This window comes from Mustela erminea, chromosome 13, assembly GCF_009829155.1.
Source record: "Mustela erminea isolate mMusErm1 chromosome 13, mMusErm1.Pri, whole genome shotgun sequence".
Taxonomy (NCBI): Eukaryota; Metazoa; Chordata; class Mammalia; order Carnivora; family Mustelidae; genus Mustela; species Mustela erminea.
This window is the reverse complement of record NC_045626.1, coordinates 3,545,885-3,565,000: the sequence shown is the minus strand read 5'-3', so window position 1 is coordinate 3,565,000 and position 19,116 is coordinate 3,545,885. Positions and strand designations below refer to the sequence as shown.

The 19,116-nt window shown below is 53.6% G+C and overlaps 1 protein-coding gene across 4 annotated transcripts in view; it reads left to right on the top strand.

Moving 5' to 3' along the window:
• TSHZ1 (teashirt zinc finger homeobox 1) overlaps positions 1-18,570 on the top strand; it is a 75,421-nt gene extending 56,851 nt beyond the window's left edge. For 3 of the 4 annotated variants that reach the window (XM_032309165.1, XM_032309164.1, XM_032309166.1), the window contains one exon: positions 14,015-18,570. In XM_032309165.1, coding sequence (XP_032165056.1) covers positions 14,015-17,199 — 3,185 coding nt within the window. In that variant the 3' untranslated portion in view covers positions 17,200-18,570. Of the gene's footprint in view, positions 1-70; positions 1,081-14,014 lie in introns of those variants that run through there. The other variant, XM_032309163.1, reaches the window with a different exon arrangement.
• Positions 18,571-19,116: the final 546 nt, after the last annotated feature.

Sequence of the window (19,116 nt, the reverse complement as noted above, 5' to 3'; positions counted from 1 at the left end):
AATTTCCAGTGGCCAAAAAAAGTCTTTCTCTCTCTATCTAGGTGGATCATTACCTCAGAGTATATTTGTTCCTGTTTGGGACCTGATTTCAGTGTTGTCATGGAGAAAATGCCGCTGGTGACCATGGTGGGCTCTCACGCTTTCCTCACAGAATGTGTTCATATGCACGTACCCTTTTCTTTTCAGGCTCCCTGGTAAGGATTTGAGAACACTTAGTGGTCAACAGCGTTTTTTCTCCGTGTGACTTGGCTTTGCCGATCTCCACTTTGGAACCCTCTCCCATAGGATAGTTCAGATGCTATGGGCTTTTCTTCTCCCTCCAAATATTTTTATTCCCTTTCCTTGGCTTAATCATTTTAACACGCCCAGCATTTCTTTCCAAGTGGTCTCATCCCCAGAACCAACGGAGACAGGGAGGAAGAGGGGATCGTGGAAACCGTGAAGTTGGGAGTGGAGTTTCCTTTAACAGCTCTTAGAGAGAAAGCCTGTCTGGGGGGAACAGTTGGAGCAGAATTTGTTTTGTCTTTTCTGCTCTATGAATGAATCTTTCGTTTCCAAACCTTTGCCTAGAAGTGATGGAAGCTTGTATGTTCTCCAAGGAGCCTACCTGCAGCCAGGGTGCCTAGAGATGTGCTCGCTGGGCAGACTCAGGGCGCCACACGCCCCCCTCGCCAGAGATCAAAGCGCAGACGTCTTCAACCTGATTAGAAATTGTTGTTTGTTACATTTCTGAAAAGGAAGGTAATAACTAGTCGAAGGGCCCTGAGTCCCCCCTCCCCGCTGCCCAATTACGTGGAGCACCTCCCAGCCTCTGCCTCGGATCCCAGAGAGAAACAACGTGAAGAAGGGGCCGGGCTCGTGCCTAGACCGGGACTCCGGCGCCTGTTCCAGCCTTTTAGCCAGGAGACTGTCTCCGGCTCCACTGAAAGATGCAAATGAAGAGTGAAATCCGCTCACCTGCCGAATTCACTTCTCCGGGTGCCTCAGGCATCCCGGGCCCGCAGCCTGCCTGTGCCCCCATCCCCGGTTTGCTCAATAATGCAGAAGGATTTTTGCTCCACCAAAGTGTCACCTGTCTAGGTGAGTTGTGCCAGTGTCTATGTGAAGTGACAGCCATCTTTGAGTACCAGCGTCTTTAACTGACTTCTCTTTCATCATTCATGTTGGAAAGGTAACATTTTCGACAAGGTTGTTTCCTCTCCCCACTCTTGTTTCTCCCCACCTCCTGCCCGCGCCCGCGCTGCTCCCCACTCTCTTAGCACACCTGATCAAAACAGCATCCCTGAGAAAGGCTTCCTTCTCCAAATTAAATGAGCCCAACTAGCCTGGGAATTTCCACGAAGAAAGCAAGTGCAATGCTGATGTGGGAAGTTAATGAATCTGGTAACAGAGAGAACATTATCGAGCCTGGATAATATGATCTAGCGGTGTTCCGTCTCCCCACACATCCTGTGAAGAATGTATGGAAGTCAGTTACGTGCCGTGATTCGAACATCTGTCCTGCCCCGTAATGGTGATTTGTATAAGTAATGGAAACAGGTTAAATACCTTCCATTCTAATGTTGCCGGCAGGGATGAAAATGAACATTTCAATGGAATCATCTCGACAGGGCAGAGTGGGGAGGGACCTGGACTGATTCATCTCTGCGCCTTTGGTGGTGGAGCCCTAATGAGAGTGCCCGCGTGTGCGCGTGTGTCGTTCATCAGAGGGACGGGGAAGGGCAAGGCCAAGGAATTCTCCGAGATGAGATCAGTGGCCTGGCCATGCCAGGCCAGGGCACCGTTGTCCCCACGCAGGCGTCTGCTAACCCCACGCTCTCCCTTCTGAGGGACTGAGGGGGCGGGGGGGGCGGGGGCTCTCCCCTCCTCCCTGGCGGGGGGCCGGCAAGGGGTAGCTTCGGCTGATGAAACCCAAGGGTGGTCCCCGGATGCCTCGAGAACCGGGTCTCAAAGACCCGAAGAAAGGAGGAGAACCCCTGGTTTCCTCATTTCCCTGTACTTCCCAATGGTCAGCTTTTTGCACGTTTTTTTTTCCCTTTGCCTAAAAAGTCACTTTCCATCCTTAATTGTTGAAAAAGCCATTTTATCTGAGTAGTTGGTGCTATTTCACATTTTTAAAAATATTGAAAGTCATTCCTTTTCACTGTGTTCTAGACACATGACTCGACGTTTAGAGGAAATATCAGGGCGTCCAGCAAGAGACACAGTCAGGCCGGGTGTCCCATAAGGTCCTTGTCAGTTCAGCTACGTGAATGTGGCTTATTCAATGTGTTTTCAAACTAAAATGCTAGATGCACACACTGTGTTTTCCAGGATCACCATCTTCCTCCGACCTAGACAGTATTTCTTAAAATCCAAGGGAGTTAAATATGACAACATTGAGTCGTCTAACCTATTACATGAAATGCCCATATCCGAATGATTCCAGATATTTAAATCAGGGCTGGGGTGGGGGAAAGGGAGCATCTCAGGTCTTTCACTCAATATCAGGATATTTTGTTATCAGGTAGGAACAGACACGGATGGGTGCTTGTTAGCTTGTGTGGACGGGTATTCTGAGTAACCTGCTAGATTTTGTAGCTCAGTGTAAAGCTGACTTTTAGAAAGCACGTCGTGCTCCGGGGAAAGCCTTTCTTCTACTGTTGGTTCAGCCCTTCCGGCCGGCGAGGCACCCACACTTCTGTTCATTCATCTGAGGAACAAGGATCGTGAGGGGGCATTTTTCTGGCACATTCACCTCTGATGGAATAGAGAACAGGACATTTCAGGAGAACAGCTTTCTGTTCTGTGTGATTGGGATGGAGATTCAGAGGCAGGCGGGGGGGTGGGTACGAACCTAATTGCTCGGAGCCAGTGTTACGAAGACTCGAGGGAATTTGGAACTTTTCTACATTTACCCATTAAAAAACAAATACAGCTGTCACTTCTCACCATTCTTAAAATGACTGTTGAATGGAGAAAATCTTGTTTTCTTGAAAGAAACAAAGATGTTTTTTAAAATGTTGGGCTGCAATTTGAGAAATATAATTTTTATCTAGTTTGCCAAAGATAAGATGTTTGTGCCTCATTGTGTAATTACAATTTGAGATGAAAATATTTTTTCAGACAATATGTGTATATTTACATTGTAAAGCAGCAGGGCACACATTGTTGGTGTCAGATTAAACTCTAACAGGGACCGTATACATCGCCTTATGTCCACTTGCATTAGAATGCACAGAATCTCCTGTTGCTTAAGATGACAGCACATCTTTGGGGACACATTGGCGTCCAGAAGGCACATTTTATGACAAAAAATATTAACAAGATTTAATTTTTTTTTTAAAAAGTGAAATCTAACCAGAAGATCTGGTTGGTCTCCGTTTTGGGAATGATGAGGTCTATGTATTTTTAAATTTTTCTGTTCATTCACATATGCACACACTCACATGCATGCACACATATGCACATATGAGCACACCCGCACAGTTTACACACATGCACACACGAATCCATGTGCACACCCGCACATGTTCACACACATGCACACAGCTGCACATTTGCACACATGCGCACACAGACACACGTGCACACAATGCACATGCACACACACGTGTAGTTCACACACACACATGAATGATGCACACACCCTTACATGTTCACACAAATGCATGTACATGAACACAAGAACACACACATGAATGAGTACCTATACACACACCTGCACATGCTCACATGTGCAGACGTGCACACCTGCACACACCTGCACACACATCCGCACACGAATGCACACACATGCACACACACCCATGAATACACACGTGTGCACACAGAGCTGGCAGCACCTTCTCTCTTGCCTGGTGGGTGCTGATGTGTGATTGTTCAGATGTTCTGTGCGGCTGCTAGGCGTGTTCTCCTGCTGACATCGGGACACACTGCGTGTGCTCAGAGTGTCACACTCCACACCGCGTGCTAGGCTCCGGGAGGGCGGTGGGGATGATGGCAAAGCTGTTTTGACACAAAAAGAAGTGGCAGAAGATGATTTGGAGTCTTTGTTTTATTTGATGGGAAGAAATGTCATTTATTTCTGTAAGTAATTGTAAAAGGAGAATTTTATACAGCAGCTACCATTTCCAAGCTTACTCATTCATCAGATTTCCACGCGGGGGGTGGTGAGGGAGGAGGGGAGGTGGCGGCGCTGGTGGGGGCGTTGGTGGAGCAGACGCAGTGGCGTGGGGCTGACTCGGTTTTCTGTGCAAAAGTAGCTGCTCGCATCAAAATCTCCTAGGCTGAGAAATTACATCCCTTCACCGTGTGAAGTATATTCTTCTCACAGTTTCATTACTAGAAATAAAACGAGGACTATATTTTGGTACATTTGTACCCATATGGATTTTTAGAAAGTTGTATCTTGTAATGAAAACAAAAGATCATCACAAATAATTGCCTAAATTCCGGGCGGACTCTCTCTCTCTCTCTCTGCCTCTGCCTAGGTAAACATTTTTAAAAAGCATTTAGGAAAGCAGTTATGAGAATTTACTGATAACAGTAGACACAGACCCCACTATTGTGATGCGAGAATGCTGCTTTCAGTCTTGGTAGTGTGGCTGTACCTGGGATTGTCACCATTGTGACTCGGGTGTCTGTGATCTCGTGTTAAGCTTCCCACCAGGTGCAGAAATGCTTATGTAGGGCCCTGGGGCTCATGCTTGGTCACAGAGGTACAGGATCTACATCTGGCCACAGCGTACTCAAGGATAAAAACTCCCCTGACTTTCTGGTACGAGTCAGCCTGTGCCTGGCATCTCCAAGTCTATGCGTCTCCCCACACCTGATGACATCATTGTCCCCCAAATATTCAAGTTCCCATTTCTCCTCTTTCATCCTGTGCCTTTGCGAGAATAAGACACTGGATTCGAAAGTGGGGACGCACTCCTGAGACGTGAGCCCTTCTGAGGGGGGCGGAGCCTAGAAAGCCCTTTATTCTCTCCACACAGGGACACTTGTGTGTCCCTGTGCCCCTATTTAGGGATGTTCCCTCTGTAACAGAAGACATGGTGGGGAACTGAGGGGCGCACTGTGTCTCCTGGATGGGGAGACACTCGTTACTGGTTCTTGGTGATGGCTCTTGTGCACGGCAGGTGGCGCGAGCACGGACAGATGCTTGGGCTGAGTCACCTTCCTCGTGTCGATATCAGCCATTTGAAGAGAGTTTGTGCCCAAGTCTCCCCTTCTGATCTCCCAGTGTCATCTCTCAGGATGAACCTGACCCTATCTGATGAAAGTCTTTTCCAGGGTTGGTCAATAACACCAGGTTGGAACCCAGTGTTTGGGGCCTGGTTTGCTGATATTGGGTCTGTAGGCCCAGACTCATCAGACCACCAGAGTGCGGTGTCCGTCCTTCCTCAGTGTGGAGGCAGGTGCCAAAAGCATAGGATGTCCCCATGCTTGGCACCGGGCATGCATCTGTTGGTGATGGCGACAGCCATGGGAACAAGAGAACGTGTGCCTAGTTCATTAACATACCATCCAGCGGTAGTGACGTATACCTGTGATTTCCCAGGTTCGTAGAGGGATGATTGACTTCTCGTTCTTCTCCATTTTAAGTTCTCTTTTAATTTTGCGAGGTTCTCATGAAGTTTTCCTCTTTTTCCTCCTGACGTCCTTGAAAACCAGTGGCAGTCTGTGGTCTCTGTCCCACTGGCTCAGTTGCATCAGTACAGTGGACGCAAGGACATGAGCTGGTGTGCTCAGAGGGAAGGAGCCTCGGAAGGGGGTTTCTTCCTTCTCACTTAAGAACTCGACACTGAATTCTGGGGCAGTGAGCAGAAGAAGAAATTACAATTCAGGAAGTTACCTGTGGATCCCTAATTAAAATTAGAGATGGGTAAAAATCACAGGCCATTGTGTCACAGACTCTGCTGTTCTTAAAAATGGCTCCTATCGGGTTTTAAATAAAGAAGCGATTCCAGGATAAATCAGATGGTGTAGCAGACCAGTCCATTAGTGATTGGTACTAGGCAATTAAAATCTGCCAAAGTGACAGAAAATTTTTTGTTCCTATCACATGTGAGCAGAAGTGGCCTTTCAGCTCTGCTTGGCAGAGTGTCAACTTTCCTGCAGAAAATCAGAACTTATGTTCGTAAATTAACATATATCCTGCTTGTATTGTAATGTCCTTTTCCGAGTAGGAAGGAAGGAGCTCTGTACCTATATCTGCTTTCTCTGCATTTTTATTTCCCAGTATAATCGAACTTTCATCAAAACCACCTGCTCTCTTGGGAACAGAGGTGAAGTCACTTTACAAGTGATCAATTATAAATTTGGAAGAAAGCGTGTTTTCCGAGATTCCACAATGAATTGCAGCTGTGCACTCATCACTTAGGTGTGTGTGAGACCCTTTTGTGAACGGGCCCCTTGGAGTAGGTGTGTTTTGATCTAATGGCCATCTGTTCACGGTATCACATTTGCTGCTCTAAAACCTAGTTTGATGCAGATAAACGTGTAACTCGGTCTGATTGTATAGTTTCACCAGGTGGCAATGTGATAGCAAAGTTTGGTATTTACTGGAAGCCGGTAACCAAGCAGGGACAGACCTGTGTTTGAGATCAGCCACTTTTAAATATCCCTTTTCCTCCTTCGCAGCCAGCTCCCAGCGATGCGTGCTAATGAGGAAAAGAACTCGGTACACAAAGTTTCCCAGCCCGATCCTCGTCCTTTATTTCCACCAACTCGGGGAGCAGCTAACCAGGAACGCACTTGGGGTCCCGGCGAGCTCCTACCTGCCTTCCTTGCTCTGCTCCCTGGTGGAAGGTGAGGTCACCAGGGGAACTGCCTGACGGCAGAGGCAGACGGAGGGCCTGAGGGATGCAGAAGTTCAAGAACTAACTTCCTGAGCGAGCCCTGGTCCCGCTTCTGAGTCTGGTGGTCAGGTGCACCGTCCACCCGAAGCCGAGGCCAAGTCACGGTCGGCTCCTGTCGGGACGAACGTTCCTTATTTTGTCCCGATGGTTCGGAGGTTGGCAACAGCTTGTGAGGTGTGCGGCAACGCAGGGGTGCGTCTGACGGTGTAGGGGGCCGGCCGCTCCACAGGCGGTTCGCAGCTCAGTTTGCATCGGCCGGGCGTGAGGAGGACGCGGGAGGGCTGCGGACATGGACTTAGCCTTGAGGAGGGCCTTGGCCTTTGCCGTCAGCACTTCCTAGAGCCCCGACTCCCCCAAAGACACCGGTAGTTGTCCTGAATGTGGTTTGAGGAAACTGAGGGGCCCTGACGAGGGGTTGGGGCCGTACTGTCCGTAGGTGACAGGGCTGGGGTTCCTCGCCTGGCCTCTCGTCACAAAAGTGATGGGCATCTGTCCTTCAGGAGGGGCCCCAGCTGTGGCCTCATTCGTCTGGACCCTCTGCAGACACGCCGGCGGAATGTCACCCTCCCCCACACATCCGGCCTCCAGGTCCAGGCTGCCCGGGTCACCCCTTCCCTCGAGCACCGCTCGCACACACTCTGTGCCCCTGCCGTGTGTGGCAGGTGCGGCTCAGGGGCCTCGTCTTGAAAAGCCGGTTAGCCCGTTCCTCCAGATGCAGACGTGGCAAAACCAAAAGCCTCCTTCCCTGCCACCTGCTGACGCCCGGTGTCTGGCCGGACTTTCCAGGCAATACGGTCTGGGTATGGTGTTCGAATCTCCATCTTTGGGACAGCCCTGTCCTGCGAGGCCAGGCTTCTCATCCTCCCCAGGCCCAAACTCTTAAATGGGAATTCAGTCGCTTTTAGGGCCTTCCAAGGGTTCTGACCCCGCAATGTGAGTGCCCTTGGCCCGAGCCCAGATTTGGAAGGCAGGAGCCATTGGGGGTGCCCCGGGGGGCTCGAGCATTGCTTTCAAAGGGGGAGAGAGGGTCAGAGCCCAGCTGACCCTGGGGGAGCCCCGGGAAGGTCCATCCGTGAGCTCTCCCGGGTAGGCGGAGAGGAGAGAAAGGTGAGGGGTCGCGGGCGCGGTGGGTGAGGCGGCTGTGGGCACGCAGGAGGGGCTGCTCTGGGAATTCTGTGTTTGTGGTCGTCGTTAGTGCTGGGGACGTGGAGCCAAGGCAGCCCCTGAAGTTCTCGGAAGGAGGGCAGATGGGTAAGGGAGGCTGGCTCTGTGGCTGGAAGAGTCAGTCTGGAACGTTCAGTGCGGCCCCTTCATGCCTTCCTCTGTATGAAAGTCGAATCCTTTGCACCTGTTATGGGCTGTGGCCATCCCACGTGACCGTGAGCGCCCTGACCTGCGCTTGGGCCGGCGAGCCCGTGGAATGGGCCACCGGAATGCAGATTACCGGGTTAAGGGATATGTTGTCTGCAGGAGCTAGGTTTACCCTGCCCGTCTCATCCGAAGAGGGAGCGGGAAAACAACTCTAGGGTCAGAAGGCTGTCACGGTGCAGGCACAGGGGAGGGGACCCCGGCTGCCCCTCTGGGTCCACGCTTCCTCCGGCCCCTCGAGTATTACCGTTGAGATGTGAACTCACTCAAAAAACAGGTCAGCCGGCTAAAACAACACGGTAGAGGAGCACAACATCCGGGAGAGGCCGACCTCCAGGACTGGTAGCTGGGAGGGTAGATGGTGAAGGTGCACACCCTAACGTTCGGGAAGGCTGACGTGGTGCAGAGTGGTGACCCTTGAGCGGGCAGGCTGAGGGCCGCCGGAGAGGCCCTGGCACCTGCGCACGTCGACGGGACTCGGCAGCCTTCTCCGGAACACACTGGGGCCGGGATGCAGCCCAGAAACAGGAGACCCTCCTGCCCACTGTAGCCCCTCTTACCGGAACCACATAACCATCCGCACCCCTCACTGTTCCTGCCCCCTTTACTTTTTAACATGTTTTGAAAAATAATAGTTAACGAAGCCCTTTGCACATTTCCACTCCCAAGCTGAGCCCTCCCTTCGTGGGGGGGGGGGGCCCGTTCCCAGGGTCCGGCTAGTGGCTGCTGGGGGCTCGCCGAAGGGTTGCTGCCAGCTCTTTTCTTCCAGAAACAGTATGAGGTGGCTAACCCTGTTTGCTGAGCCGAAAACACTGAAGAAAGTTTTGAAGGTAGAGAGATTTATCAAGAGCCGTGTCTCTCCACATAACCCATAGGTTCATTATCTAGGAAAAACCCACTGTTCTTTTCAGTTTTTCCCTGGTTCCATGTGTACAGTTTTTTCGTTTGCTTTTTCCACTTCATGACCTGCCCAAGTCATTAAAGATACTTTTTAACGTTTGGCTGATAGTCCATCCTCAGAATAAACTACAAATCAGTTAATTTTCTTTTATTGTTGATCATTCTGAGTGTGGCCATTCTGTCCGGAATGACACTATGAAGGACCTCTTGGTGCATGAAGCGTTTTTTGTGTTTCATACCGTGATCCTGGCTATACGTCCGAAAGTGAAATTACTGGGCCAAAGAGTGTCCACATTTCAGACTCTCCTCTCGCTGCCATGACTGGAGCGTGTTCTAAACACTCTGTACAGAAAGGCTTTGGGTCGCTCATGTCCACAGCATGGATGGGATGTGCTCCCTGGCGTCGGGATGCTGACGGGGGAAGCAGCTTCATCCTGAGGTGGCTGGGTGGAGGGGCCTGCCTGGGAGTCAGGTCGCCTGTGCGGATAGCCCGTGGTTCCTTCCCCGTGGGACCTGGGGGAGCTGCTCGGCTTCGTGGAGACTCAGCTTCCTCACCTGCAGAAAGGGCATCTCAGTGACGCTGCCTCGGAGGCTCGTGGGCCGGAAGGAGGGGGTAGTACGACCACGGCCCCCTGAGCGGCCGGTGGGGCGGTCTGAGCACATGAACGGAGTGCAAGTTCACAGTCTGGACAGGAGGAGGGGCAGGTAAACCTCTCTCAGGCCTTTAGGGGATGGTGGATTTGGTCGGGGATTAAGAGAGGCGTCCACAGAGGTGACATCTGAGCCTCGCCTCGAGAATAGGGTCGTTCACAAGGTGGGGCGGGGTCCTGCCCGGGACCAGGTTGCACTCAAGCCTGGATGCGTGGTGGTGCGGGGGGGTCTGTCTGGGGTTTCGTAGCCCCTGGCAGGACATGGCTTTCATGGAGGTTTTGACTCTGGGATTGCAAGAGTGGGGCTCCCCAGGCCGCCTGGAGGAAGAAGACTACAGGACCAGAGGGGAAGCCCAGCTGGATGGCTCTGCAGTGCGTGCTGGGCAGTGTCGGGGTGCTGGTGGTCTGCATTATACGGCCGGGAGTGCTAGATGCAGGGTTTGGGAACTAGGACAACTGTTGCTTTTCTGGAATGGGTAACTTGTTTGGGATGGTTCATAACCACTGAGTTAGGGGGTTCTTGAATTCAGGAGAAAGTGTGCTGTTGTCTGGGGAGGGGACAGGAGGAGCATAGCGTTTGCCCGTAACTGACTTGGGAGTGTCCGGAACGCCCATCATGGCAGATTCATGTCATACCGGTTGGAGCTGCTGCTTTGTGCGAGACACGGGGCCGGCTCTGAAAACATATGCGAAGGGAAGGCATGACAAAGCCCAGGCTTTGGGTGCCGTCCCCTGATGAGGCCTATGACCAGCAGACCTGGGGAGGGGACATGGATTTGGGGGTCATAGGCTTGCACTGGGAGACTCCCAGAAGGGGTGCGCATTGGCACGAAAGAGCCCAGTGTGCGATAGGCAAGAGCCACAGGATGGGGTGGCCAGAGGCAGACCGAGCACTGGCCCGAGGGCAGGAGGGTCAACACATACCATCCCCAGGAGCGTGGCCGGGACAGGAGGGACCTTGATGCTGCTTCCCCACAGGTGTGCTTGGAAGGGGGGGCATCTGAGCCTGGGTCAGGGAAAGCAGGGAGGATCCTGGGCTTCACCTGAGAGCTCGCTGGGGCTCCCTTCCCACGAGTCCAGCAGGCCAGGCACAGCAGGGACCCCTCCCTGGAACACCACGGACGCAGGCACCCAGGTGGGGAAAAGCTCACCGAAAACCCATACCTCTTCGGAGGGTTTCCTTGTGGAAGAGGCTTGGGGCTGCTCTGTGTGGTTCCTCCCGACACCCCAGTCATGGTCGCCTCGGGGCTGTGGAGTGGTCAGTGAAACTCATTTCGGCTCAACCACAGGAGCTTCCGGATGTAGACTGGACTGCCTCAGGAGGAAGGCGGCCTGGGATGGGATGGAGTGTGGTCTGATCAACCCCCCAGTCGGTCAGGGGACGGAATGCCCTCGGGGGCAGGCAGGTGCCAACGTAGTCGTGTCTGTGCCATTCCAGACCTGGAGAGGCCACCTTTGCGGCTGAGGGCCTGCGGATGCCGCACAAACACTAGTGCTGTTACAGGGTGTTTCTCGGTTCTGGGCTCCCAGAGCCCAGACAGAAGTCCTTTCTTTATTCAGCTCGCATGGAGGGGTGCCCGCTGGGGTGCAGGCAGTGGGCGGTCCCCCTTCCATCCCTTGAGGGAGACAGACCAGCTGACTGGTGACACGGGGGACAGACCCACAGTGATGGGCCTCCCAGGCTGAGCCAAGTGGGTTCAGATAACACCTTTTCTTGATGGGTCGCTTGAGTGGCTCAGTTGGTCAAGTGGCTGCCTTCAGCCTGGGTCGTGATCCTGGGCTTCTGGCATTGAGTCCCTGGTCGGGCTTCCCACTCAGCGCGGAGCTGCTTCTCCACCCCCCTCTGCTGTTCCCCTGCTTGTGCTCTCTCTCTTCAAAACAACAACAAACACTTCCTTGAAATTACTTGCTAAGGCACGAGTGTTGCTTTCACAGAAGTGGACAGACCGAGTCTCGGGGGGGACCTCCTCCCGCGGACGCTGGTTTGGGAGCGGCCCGGGGGTGAGTTACCGGAGCTGCTGGGGGACCTGCTCCCGCATCGTCACTCAGGTTCTGCCCTGCCCGGAGCCTCCGAGCCCTGACTGTCCCCAGCCGAACCCACAGAGGTGGGCCTCGGGGCTGGCCCAGCGAGGCTGCCTGGGCCCCTTGGCTGAGGACCTGAGGGTCGAACCTTCCAACCCTGCACCGTCCTAAACCTTCAACAATTACAGACAAAATGAAGACGACATTCAACTCGGCATCTCTTCTTATTTTTTAGTTTTCTGAGCTTTACAGCTCCCAGGAGGGCGGTGGGGTGTGTGCGGTGCAGCCAGATGGCGGTGCGTGCGGTGAGGCCTCCGCGCGGGCGGTGATTCTGCGCGCGGCCGCGAGGTGCTGACTGCATCGGCCGTGCGCGCTCGCGTGCGGCTGCCCGGTGCGCGCTCGGCTGTGGGCCGCGGGAACGCGCATGCTCAGCCCGCGGGCCGCCCGCGCCCAGGGGCAGGAACCGGCCCACGCCGCGCGCTGCTGAGAGGCCGACGCAATGACCGAGTCGCGGGATTCCCCGCGCGCGCGTGCGTCTTGGGGGACTGTGTGTGCCCGTGCTCCGAGTGCGCGCCGCCGCCCCCGCCCCAGGCCCTCTGTTTGCAGGTGCTGGACCCCCAGGTCCCCTCCTCCTGGCGCGGTGTCCGGCCCGCGGGCAGCCGGCGTGTTCTCTGTCTCCTTCCTGCGGTTTCTGGGGACGCGTGTGCTCGCAGCCTGGTTCCCCTAGGATCGGGCTCTGATAAGGTGATAAGGAGTGACCCTATTTAATGAGACACCCCTCTGGCCTCATAGCAGTGCGTTTTTCTGGGAGCTTCCTGGAAAATGTCCTAGCCCCAGATTTCCCAAGGAGCGCATGGGACACTCGTTTGGGTAGTTGTTTCCTCAAAAACAAAAATTAAAAATAAATAAATTCACGTTGGTCAAATAAGAGGTGGTGCGTGCCGTAAGCTCCCTTGGGGACCTAACAGGACCGGTTGGTTACCTGTTAAAGGATTGAAGTGTCCTGCGGTGAAAACCAGGTTTCATCTAAGGATTTATGCACCCTCCAGACCTCATTCACGGGACAGTTGCCAGTGCCCTGTCGTTTCTCTGGGAGGTGATGCCTTTGACTCTAGAAGTCGCTGCATGTGCAGCCTGCTGTAGGTCGTCGGAGCCAATACTACAGGCCGTTAAAATTAAAAAAAAGAAAAAAAAGTTTTTATTGTGGGTAAAACATTCATCACGTGAAAGTTAACATTTTAACCATTTTCAAGTGGAAAGTTATGTGGCTCGAAGACTGTCACACTGTTGTGCACCCATCCCCACCGTCTTTCTGCGGAACGTTTCCTCTTCCAGCGCTGAAACTGTCCCCGTGAGCCACGACCTCCCCGTTTGTCCTCCTTCAGCCCCTGCAAACCACACTCCGCTCTCTGTCCCTGCGAATGTGACTCCTTATCCTAGGTGCTTCGATAGGTGGGATCCTACAGTACGTGCCCTCCTCTGCCCAGCGCATCTCCCGCCGCGCCCTCAGGTTCATCCTTGCTGTAGTGTGGGTCAGGTTCCTAACTTAGAGGCTAAATACTATTCCTTTGTGTACTACACGTGCTTAGACCCTCTGTTCATTTGTCAGTGGACACTTGGGTTATCTACACCCTTTGGCTCTTACAAATAATGCCGCTTTGTACAACTGTCTACTGTCCCCATGCAGGTGATGTCCGCTCTGTCCGGGCAGGGGGCTGGAAGTGGTATATTTTGTCCTTCTTTTTAGGGAAGACCAGAGTACTTTCATCGTGTGTCCTTGAGGAGGCTTTTTATTTATGGAGACCATAGGATACTGTCTGTGGACTGTCCTGCCCTGCAAGTTGACAGGTCCCACCTGATGGGGAGGCATGACGGACCCGCCTGTCACTTAGGGAAGGAACGGCCTCCAGGAGGAGGTGGCCAGGCTCTCCCTCGGGCCCCGCTGTGGCGGCCAAGGTGATGTTTTCAGGAAGGAGGCAGACAGAAACTGGCCCTTCAGTGGTGTTTCCTTGGCTGACAGTGCGTTTGCTCGGGAGGAGGGGGGTATCGTCCTGCTGGAAACCTCATTCTCCCAGGAGCCGCAGAGTGGGTCATTCCTTAAAGCGGGGGGAGCCTTGCCGCCCGGGCGCTTGGCTGAGAAAACATCTTTTTAAAGATCATCTAACTGCTGGGGAGGCCGCGTCCTTGAAGATGATTTATTTCCCCTGACTGTGTTTCATTTTTCTCTCCTAGCTTATGTTCCCGAGGAAGAACTGAAGGCAGCGGAAATAGATGAAGAGAACGTGGAGGAGGACGGGCTGTCCCTGGACATCCCGGAAAGCGACTACGTGTGCAATGAGGACCCCGAGATCAAGGAAGCTCAGAGCTACCAGAACTCCCCCGTCAGCTCCGCGACAAACCAGGACGCCGGCTATGGGTCGCCCTTCAGCGAGAACAGCGACCAGCTCGTCCACTTCAAAAGCTCTTCCTCCAGAGAGGACAAGGAGGAGCCGCAGGGCCCGGACAGCGTCTCCTACCCCCAGGACAGCTTGGCCCAGATCAAGGCTGTGTATGCGAACTTGTTCTCCGAGTCCTGCTGGTCCAGCCTGGCTCTGGATTTGAAGAAGTCGGGCTCGACCTCCAGCAACAACGATGCGGGCCAGAAGGAGGGCTCCACCCCTGCCCCCACACCCCCCGCCTGCACGGCGGGCGCCACGGGCACCACGGCCAGCACCCCCAGCTCGGGCTCGGGCTCCGGCAGCGGCGGCGGCGGCGGCGGCTCGGGGTACGACTGGCATCAGGCCGCGCTGGCCAAGACGCTGCAGCAGACGTCCTCGTACGGGCTGCTCCCCGAGCCCAGCCTCTTCAGCACCGTGCAGCTGTACAGGCAGAACAACAAGCTGTACGGCTCGGTGTTCACGGGCGCCAGCAAGTTCCGCTGCAAGGACTGCAGCGCTGCGTACGACACGCTGGTGGAGCTGACCGTGCACATGAACGAGACGGGGCACTACCGCGATGACAACAGGGACAAGGACTCCGAGAAGACCAAGCGGTGGTCCAAGCCCAGGAAGCGCTCGCTGATGGAGATGGAAGGCAAGGAGGACGCCCAGAAGGTGCTCAAGTGCATGTACTGCGGCCACTCCTTCGAGTCCCTGCAGGACCTGAGCGTCCACATGATCAAGACAAAGCATTACCAGAAAGTGCCTCTGAAGGAGCCAGTGCCGGCCATCACCAAGCTGGTCCCTTCCACCAAGAAGCGCGCCCTGCAGGACCTGGCGTCCCCGTGTTCGCCGGAACCCACGGGGCTTGGTGCCGACGCCGTGCTCAGCGAGGCGGCCAAGGACCAGAAGACCGCCAACCCCTATGTGACGCCCAACAACCGCTACGGCTACCAGAACGGCGCCAGCTACACCTGGCAGTTCGAGGCCCGCAAGGCACAGATCCTCAAGTGCATGGAGTGCGGGAGCTCGCACGACACGCTGCAGCAGCTCACCGCCCACATGATGGTCACCGGCCACTTCCTCAAGGTCACCACCTCGGCCTCCAAGAAGGGCAAGCAGCTGGTGCTGGACCCGGTGGTGGAAGAGAAGATCCAGTCCATACCCCTGCCCCCCACCACGCACACCCGGCTGCCCGCCGCCCACATCAAGAAGCAGCCCGACTCCCCTGCGGGCACCACGCCCTCCGAGGACAAGAAGGAGCCCGAGAAGGACAAGGCGCCAGCGGTGGGCGAGGCAGACAAGAAGGTCAAGGAGGAGAGTGAGGACGCCCCCGAGAAGTTCGAGCCCACTGCCCTGTATCAGTACCTCCGCGAGGAGGACCTGGACGACAGCCCCAAGGGCGGGGTGGACATCCTCAAGTCCCTGGAGAACACGGTCTCCACGGCCATCAGCAAAGCGCAGAATGGTGCGCCCTCGTGGGGCGGCTACCCCAGCATCCACGCGGCTTACCAGCTGCCCGGCGCCGTGAAGCCGCTGCCCACCGTGCAGAGTGTGCAGGTGCAACCGTCCTATGCCGGCGGCGTGAAGTCGCTGGCCCCGGAGCACAGCGCGCTGCTGCACTCCCCAGGGAGCCTCACGCCGCCGCCGCACAAGAGCAACGTGTCCGCCATGGAGGAGCTGGTGGAGAAGGTCACCGGCAAGGTCAGCGTGAAGAAGGAGGAGCGGCCCGCCGCCGACAGGGAGAAGGGCTCCCCGGCCAAGGCCGTGTCCCCTGTGGCCAAAGAGAATAAAGACTTCCCCCGTGCAGAGGATGGCAGCAGTGGCAAAGCCACGCAGAAGAAGGGCCCGGAGGCGGAGGCGGGAAAGGCCAAAAAGGAGGGTGTGCTGGACACGCACACCCCAAACGGCACCGAGCCTCTGAAGGCCAAAGTCACCAACGGCTGTAATAACCTGGGGATCATCACGGACCACTCAGCGGAGCCTTCCTTCATCAACCCGCTCAGCGCGCTGCAGTCCATCATGAACACGCACTTGGGCAAGGTGTCCAAGCCCGTGAGCCCGTCGCTGGACCCGCTGGCCATGCTGTACAAGATCAGCAACAGCATGCTGGACAAGCCGGTCTACCCCGCCGCCCCCATCAAGCAGGCGGACGCCATCGACCGCTACTACTACGACAACAGCGACCAGCCCATCGACCTGACCAAGGCCAAAAGCAAGCCCCTGGTCTCCAGCGCGGCCGACCCCGTGGCGTCCCCTCTCCGGGAGAGTGCCCTCATGGACATCTCCGACATGGTGAAGAACCTCACGGGCCGGCTGACCCCCAAGTCCTCCACGCCCTCCACCGTGTCCGAGAAGTCGGACGCCGACGGCAGCAGCTTCGAGGAAGCGCTGGACGAGCTGTCGCCCGTGCACAAGAGGAAGGGACGCCAGTCCCACTGGAACCCGCAGCACCTGCTGCTCCTGCAGGCACAGTTCGCCTCGAGCCTGCGGGAGACGCCGGAGGGTAAGTACATCATGTCGGACCTGGGCCCGCAGGAGCGCGTGCACATCTCCAAGTTTACCGGGCTGTCCATGACCACCATCAGCCACTGGCTGGCCAACGTGAAGTATCAGCTGAGGAGGACAGGGGGTACCAAGTTCCTGAAGAACCTGGACACAGGGCATCCTGTTTTCTTTTGCAACGATTGTGCCTCTCAGTTCAGAACTGCTTCTACGTACATAAATCACCTAGAAACACACTTGGGCTTCAGCTTGAAGGATCTCTCCAAGCTGCCACTAAATCAGATTCAAGAACAGCAGAATGTTTCAAAAGTCCTGGCAAACAAAGCTCTGGGCCCGGTCGGGGCTGCTGAGGACGATGGGGGCTCCACATTCCAATGCAAGCTTTGCAACCGGACTTTTGCAAGCAAGCACGCAGTCAAACTGCACCTTAGTAAGACCCACGGCAAGTCCCCCGAGGACCACCTGATCTACGTGACGGAGCTGGAGAAACAGTAGCGTCCAGGAGCGCGAGGGACCGCGGCACATTGCACTACACGTCGTCTTTGGACTGCACTAGGCCTGGGCTGAGCCTCCGAAATCAGCCTTCCCTTTGTTGCCGAGCTGGCTGTCTGGACCTTGGTTTTTTCTTACACATATTTTGTAGTTATATTTATATGCTCTTTGTCCGATTGTGCATGTTATTTTTCTTTTTCCGTGAGTCAAAGTCTGACCTTTATTTTCAACATCTGTTCTTGATGTTAAGCTATCTTTTGTAGGAAATAGTGGGCACACTACTCAGAGACATGCATTTAGCAGAGAAGAAAGACACAAATAACAATGATAAAAAGACATCCTAAAATTACAAAGTTGCCATGACAATAAAGGTCATAGAACCTGGTAGTGTCAAATTTAACCCTTTGAGGACTGCAATTGCATTTCTGTGCCTTTCACTCAAAAAAAAAAAAAAAAAAGAAAGAAAAAAAGGCTTAAAGGCATTTCATTCAGATCAAAAGCTGTGTCAGACACAAAACTTATTTAATAATTAAAAAAATGAGCTTTTATATGCAGAACTGGTTTGTGAAGGAAACATGCATGCAGCTGTTGGAAGATAGAAAGTTGTCTAGGAGTCGTGGGGTTAGGAAGCCACAGCTTTACACATTGAAAACGAAACAAAACAAAACAAAACAAAAAAACAAAAAAAACCCACCACCACCACCACTACCACCACCACCACCACCACCAAACACCCCAGTTGCCACTATGCCCAAACCCTCTGGATGCTGAAAAAAAAATGCCACTTTCGGCAAAAAAAGTATGCAAGCTATTATTTAAAAATGTGTAAAAATGCTATTTCTTTTTTTTCCTGTAAAATACTGCGGTTTATAGTTATTTACAAATGTAAGCTTTGGTATAAGCTGACCTTTCTATAGCGTGCTGCATTGGTAAATGAAAAAAACATGGGGCAAACGTTGGAGTCCTTTCCTTGTAAATTGCCAGCATCAGCTTCAAAACCCCTCTATGTTACATATCCTACCATTTTAATCTATTCAACTTTCTTTGTACCTTCTGGCTGTATGCTTTCTCTTTTAACTTTTTATATTGTCATTTTATATTAAATTTCTGTGTATATAATGTAAAACCACAATTTTTGAATAAAATTTAGTTCCTGCAGCTTGATTTAAATAGAGAAGTTTTACTGGTACCTGCATCGTTCCGGATGCATGTATATCAGACAAAAATAAATAAATGGAAACAAAGAAAGCAATGCACTATTAATTACACATTTTGATGTTCTATCATTAATATTGTACAGTACATTTTGGTTCACACAATTAAATCCACTGTTTTCTCAAATGTAAAATAAACCCACAAGCAGTTCTTGATTTACGTAGATTGTCATGTCGTCATTATATTGCCTTCGAGAAGTCGTTTCGGCAGCAAGAGGTGTCGCTCATGCGATCAACCAACAACGAGTTGATTCGGAATTCTCTCTGCGTGATTTGGATGCCGACGTGCTCCATTCATATACGTATTGCATTTTTAAAAAATAATCATTAAATGTGTTAACTCTGCCGGGGGCCACGGATGACGGAGTTCAGCCCCTGAGCGCTGGATGGCTCTTCTGTGTAGACGCGGACCGAGGGGCCTCATCCAGAGGACACTTGTGGACCATTTGGAGATGTCCACAGGTATCCATAGTGCCAATCCAGGGACTCAGGGGTGAGGGGCAGAAGCACAGTTCTTGCTCTGGGGGCCTTGGCACTGGTTCTGTGTCGCTCCAGAGAGGAATCCCTGATTTCTGTCCATGACCCTGCATGGTTTTGTGCTTCCAGGTTGGGGGTTCGCGTGCCTTCCGCAGGTCCCCCCGGCGCACCGAGGGCCCCACGGAGGAGAGCACCAGGACTCCTGGCATGTGAGCGGGTGACTCCCGGC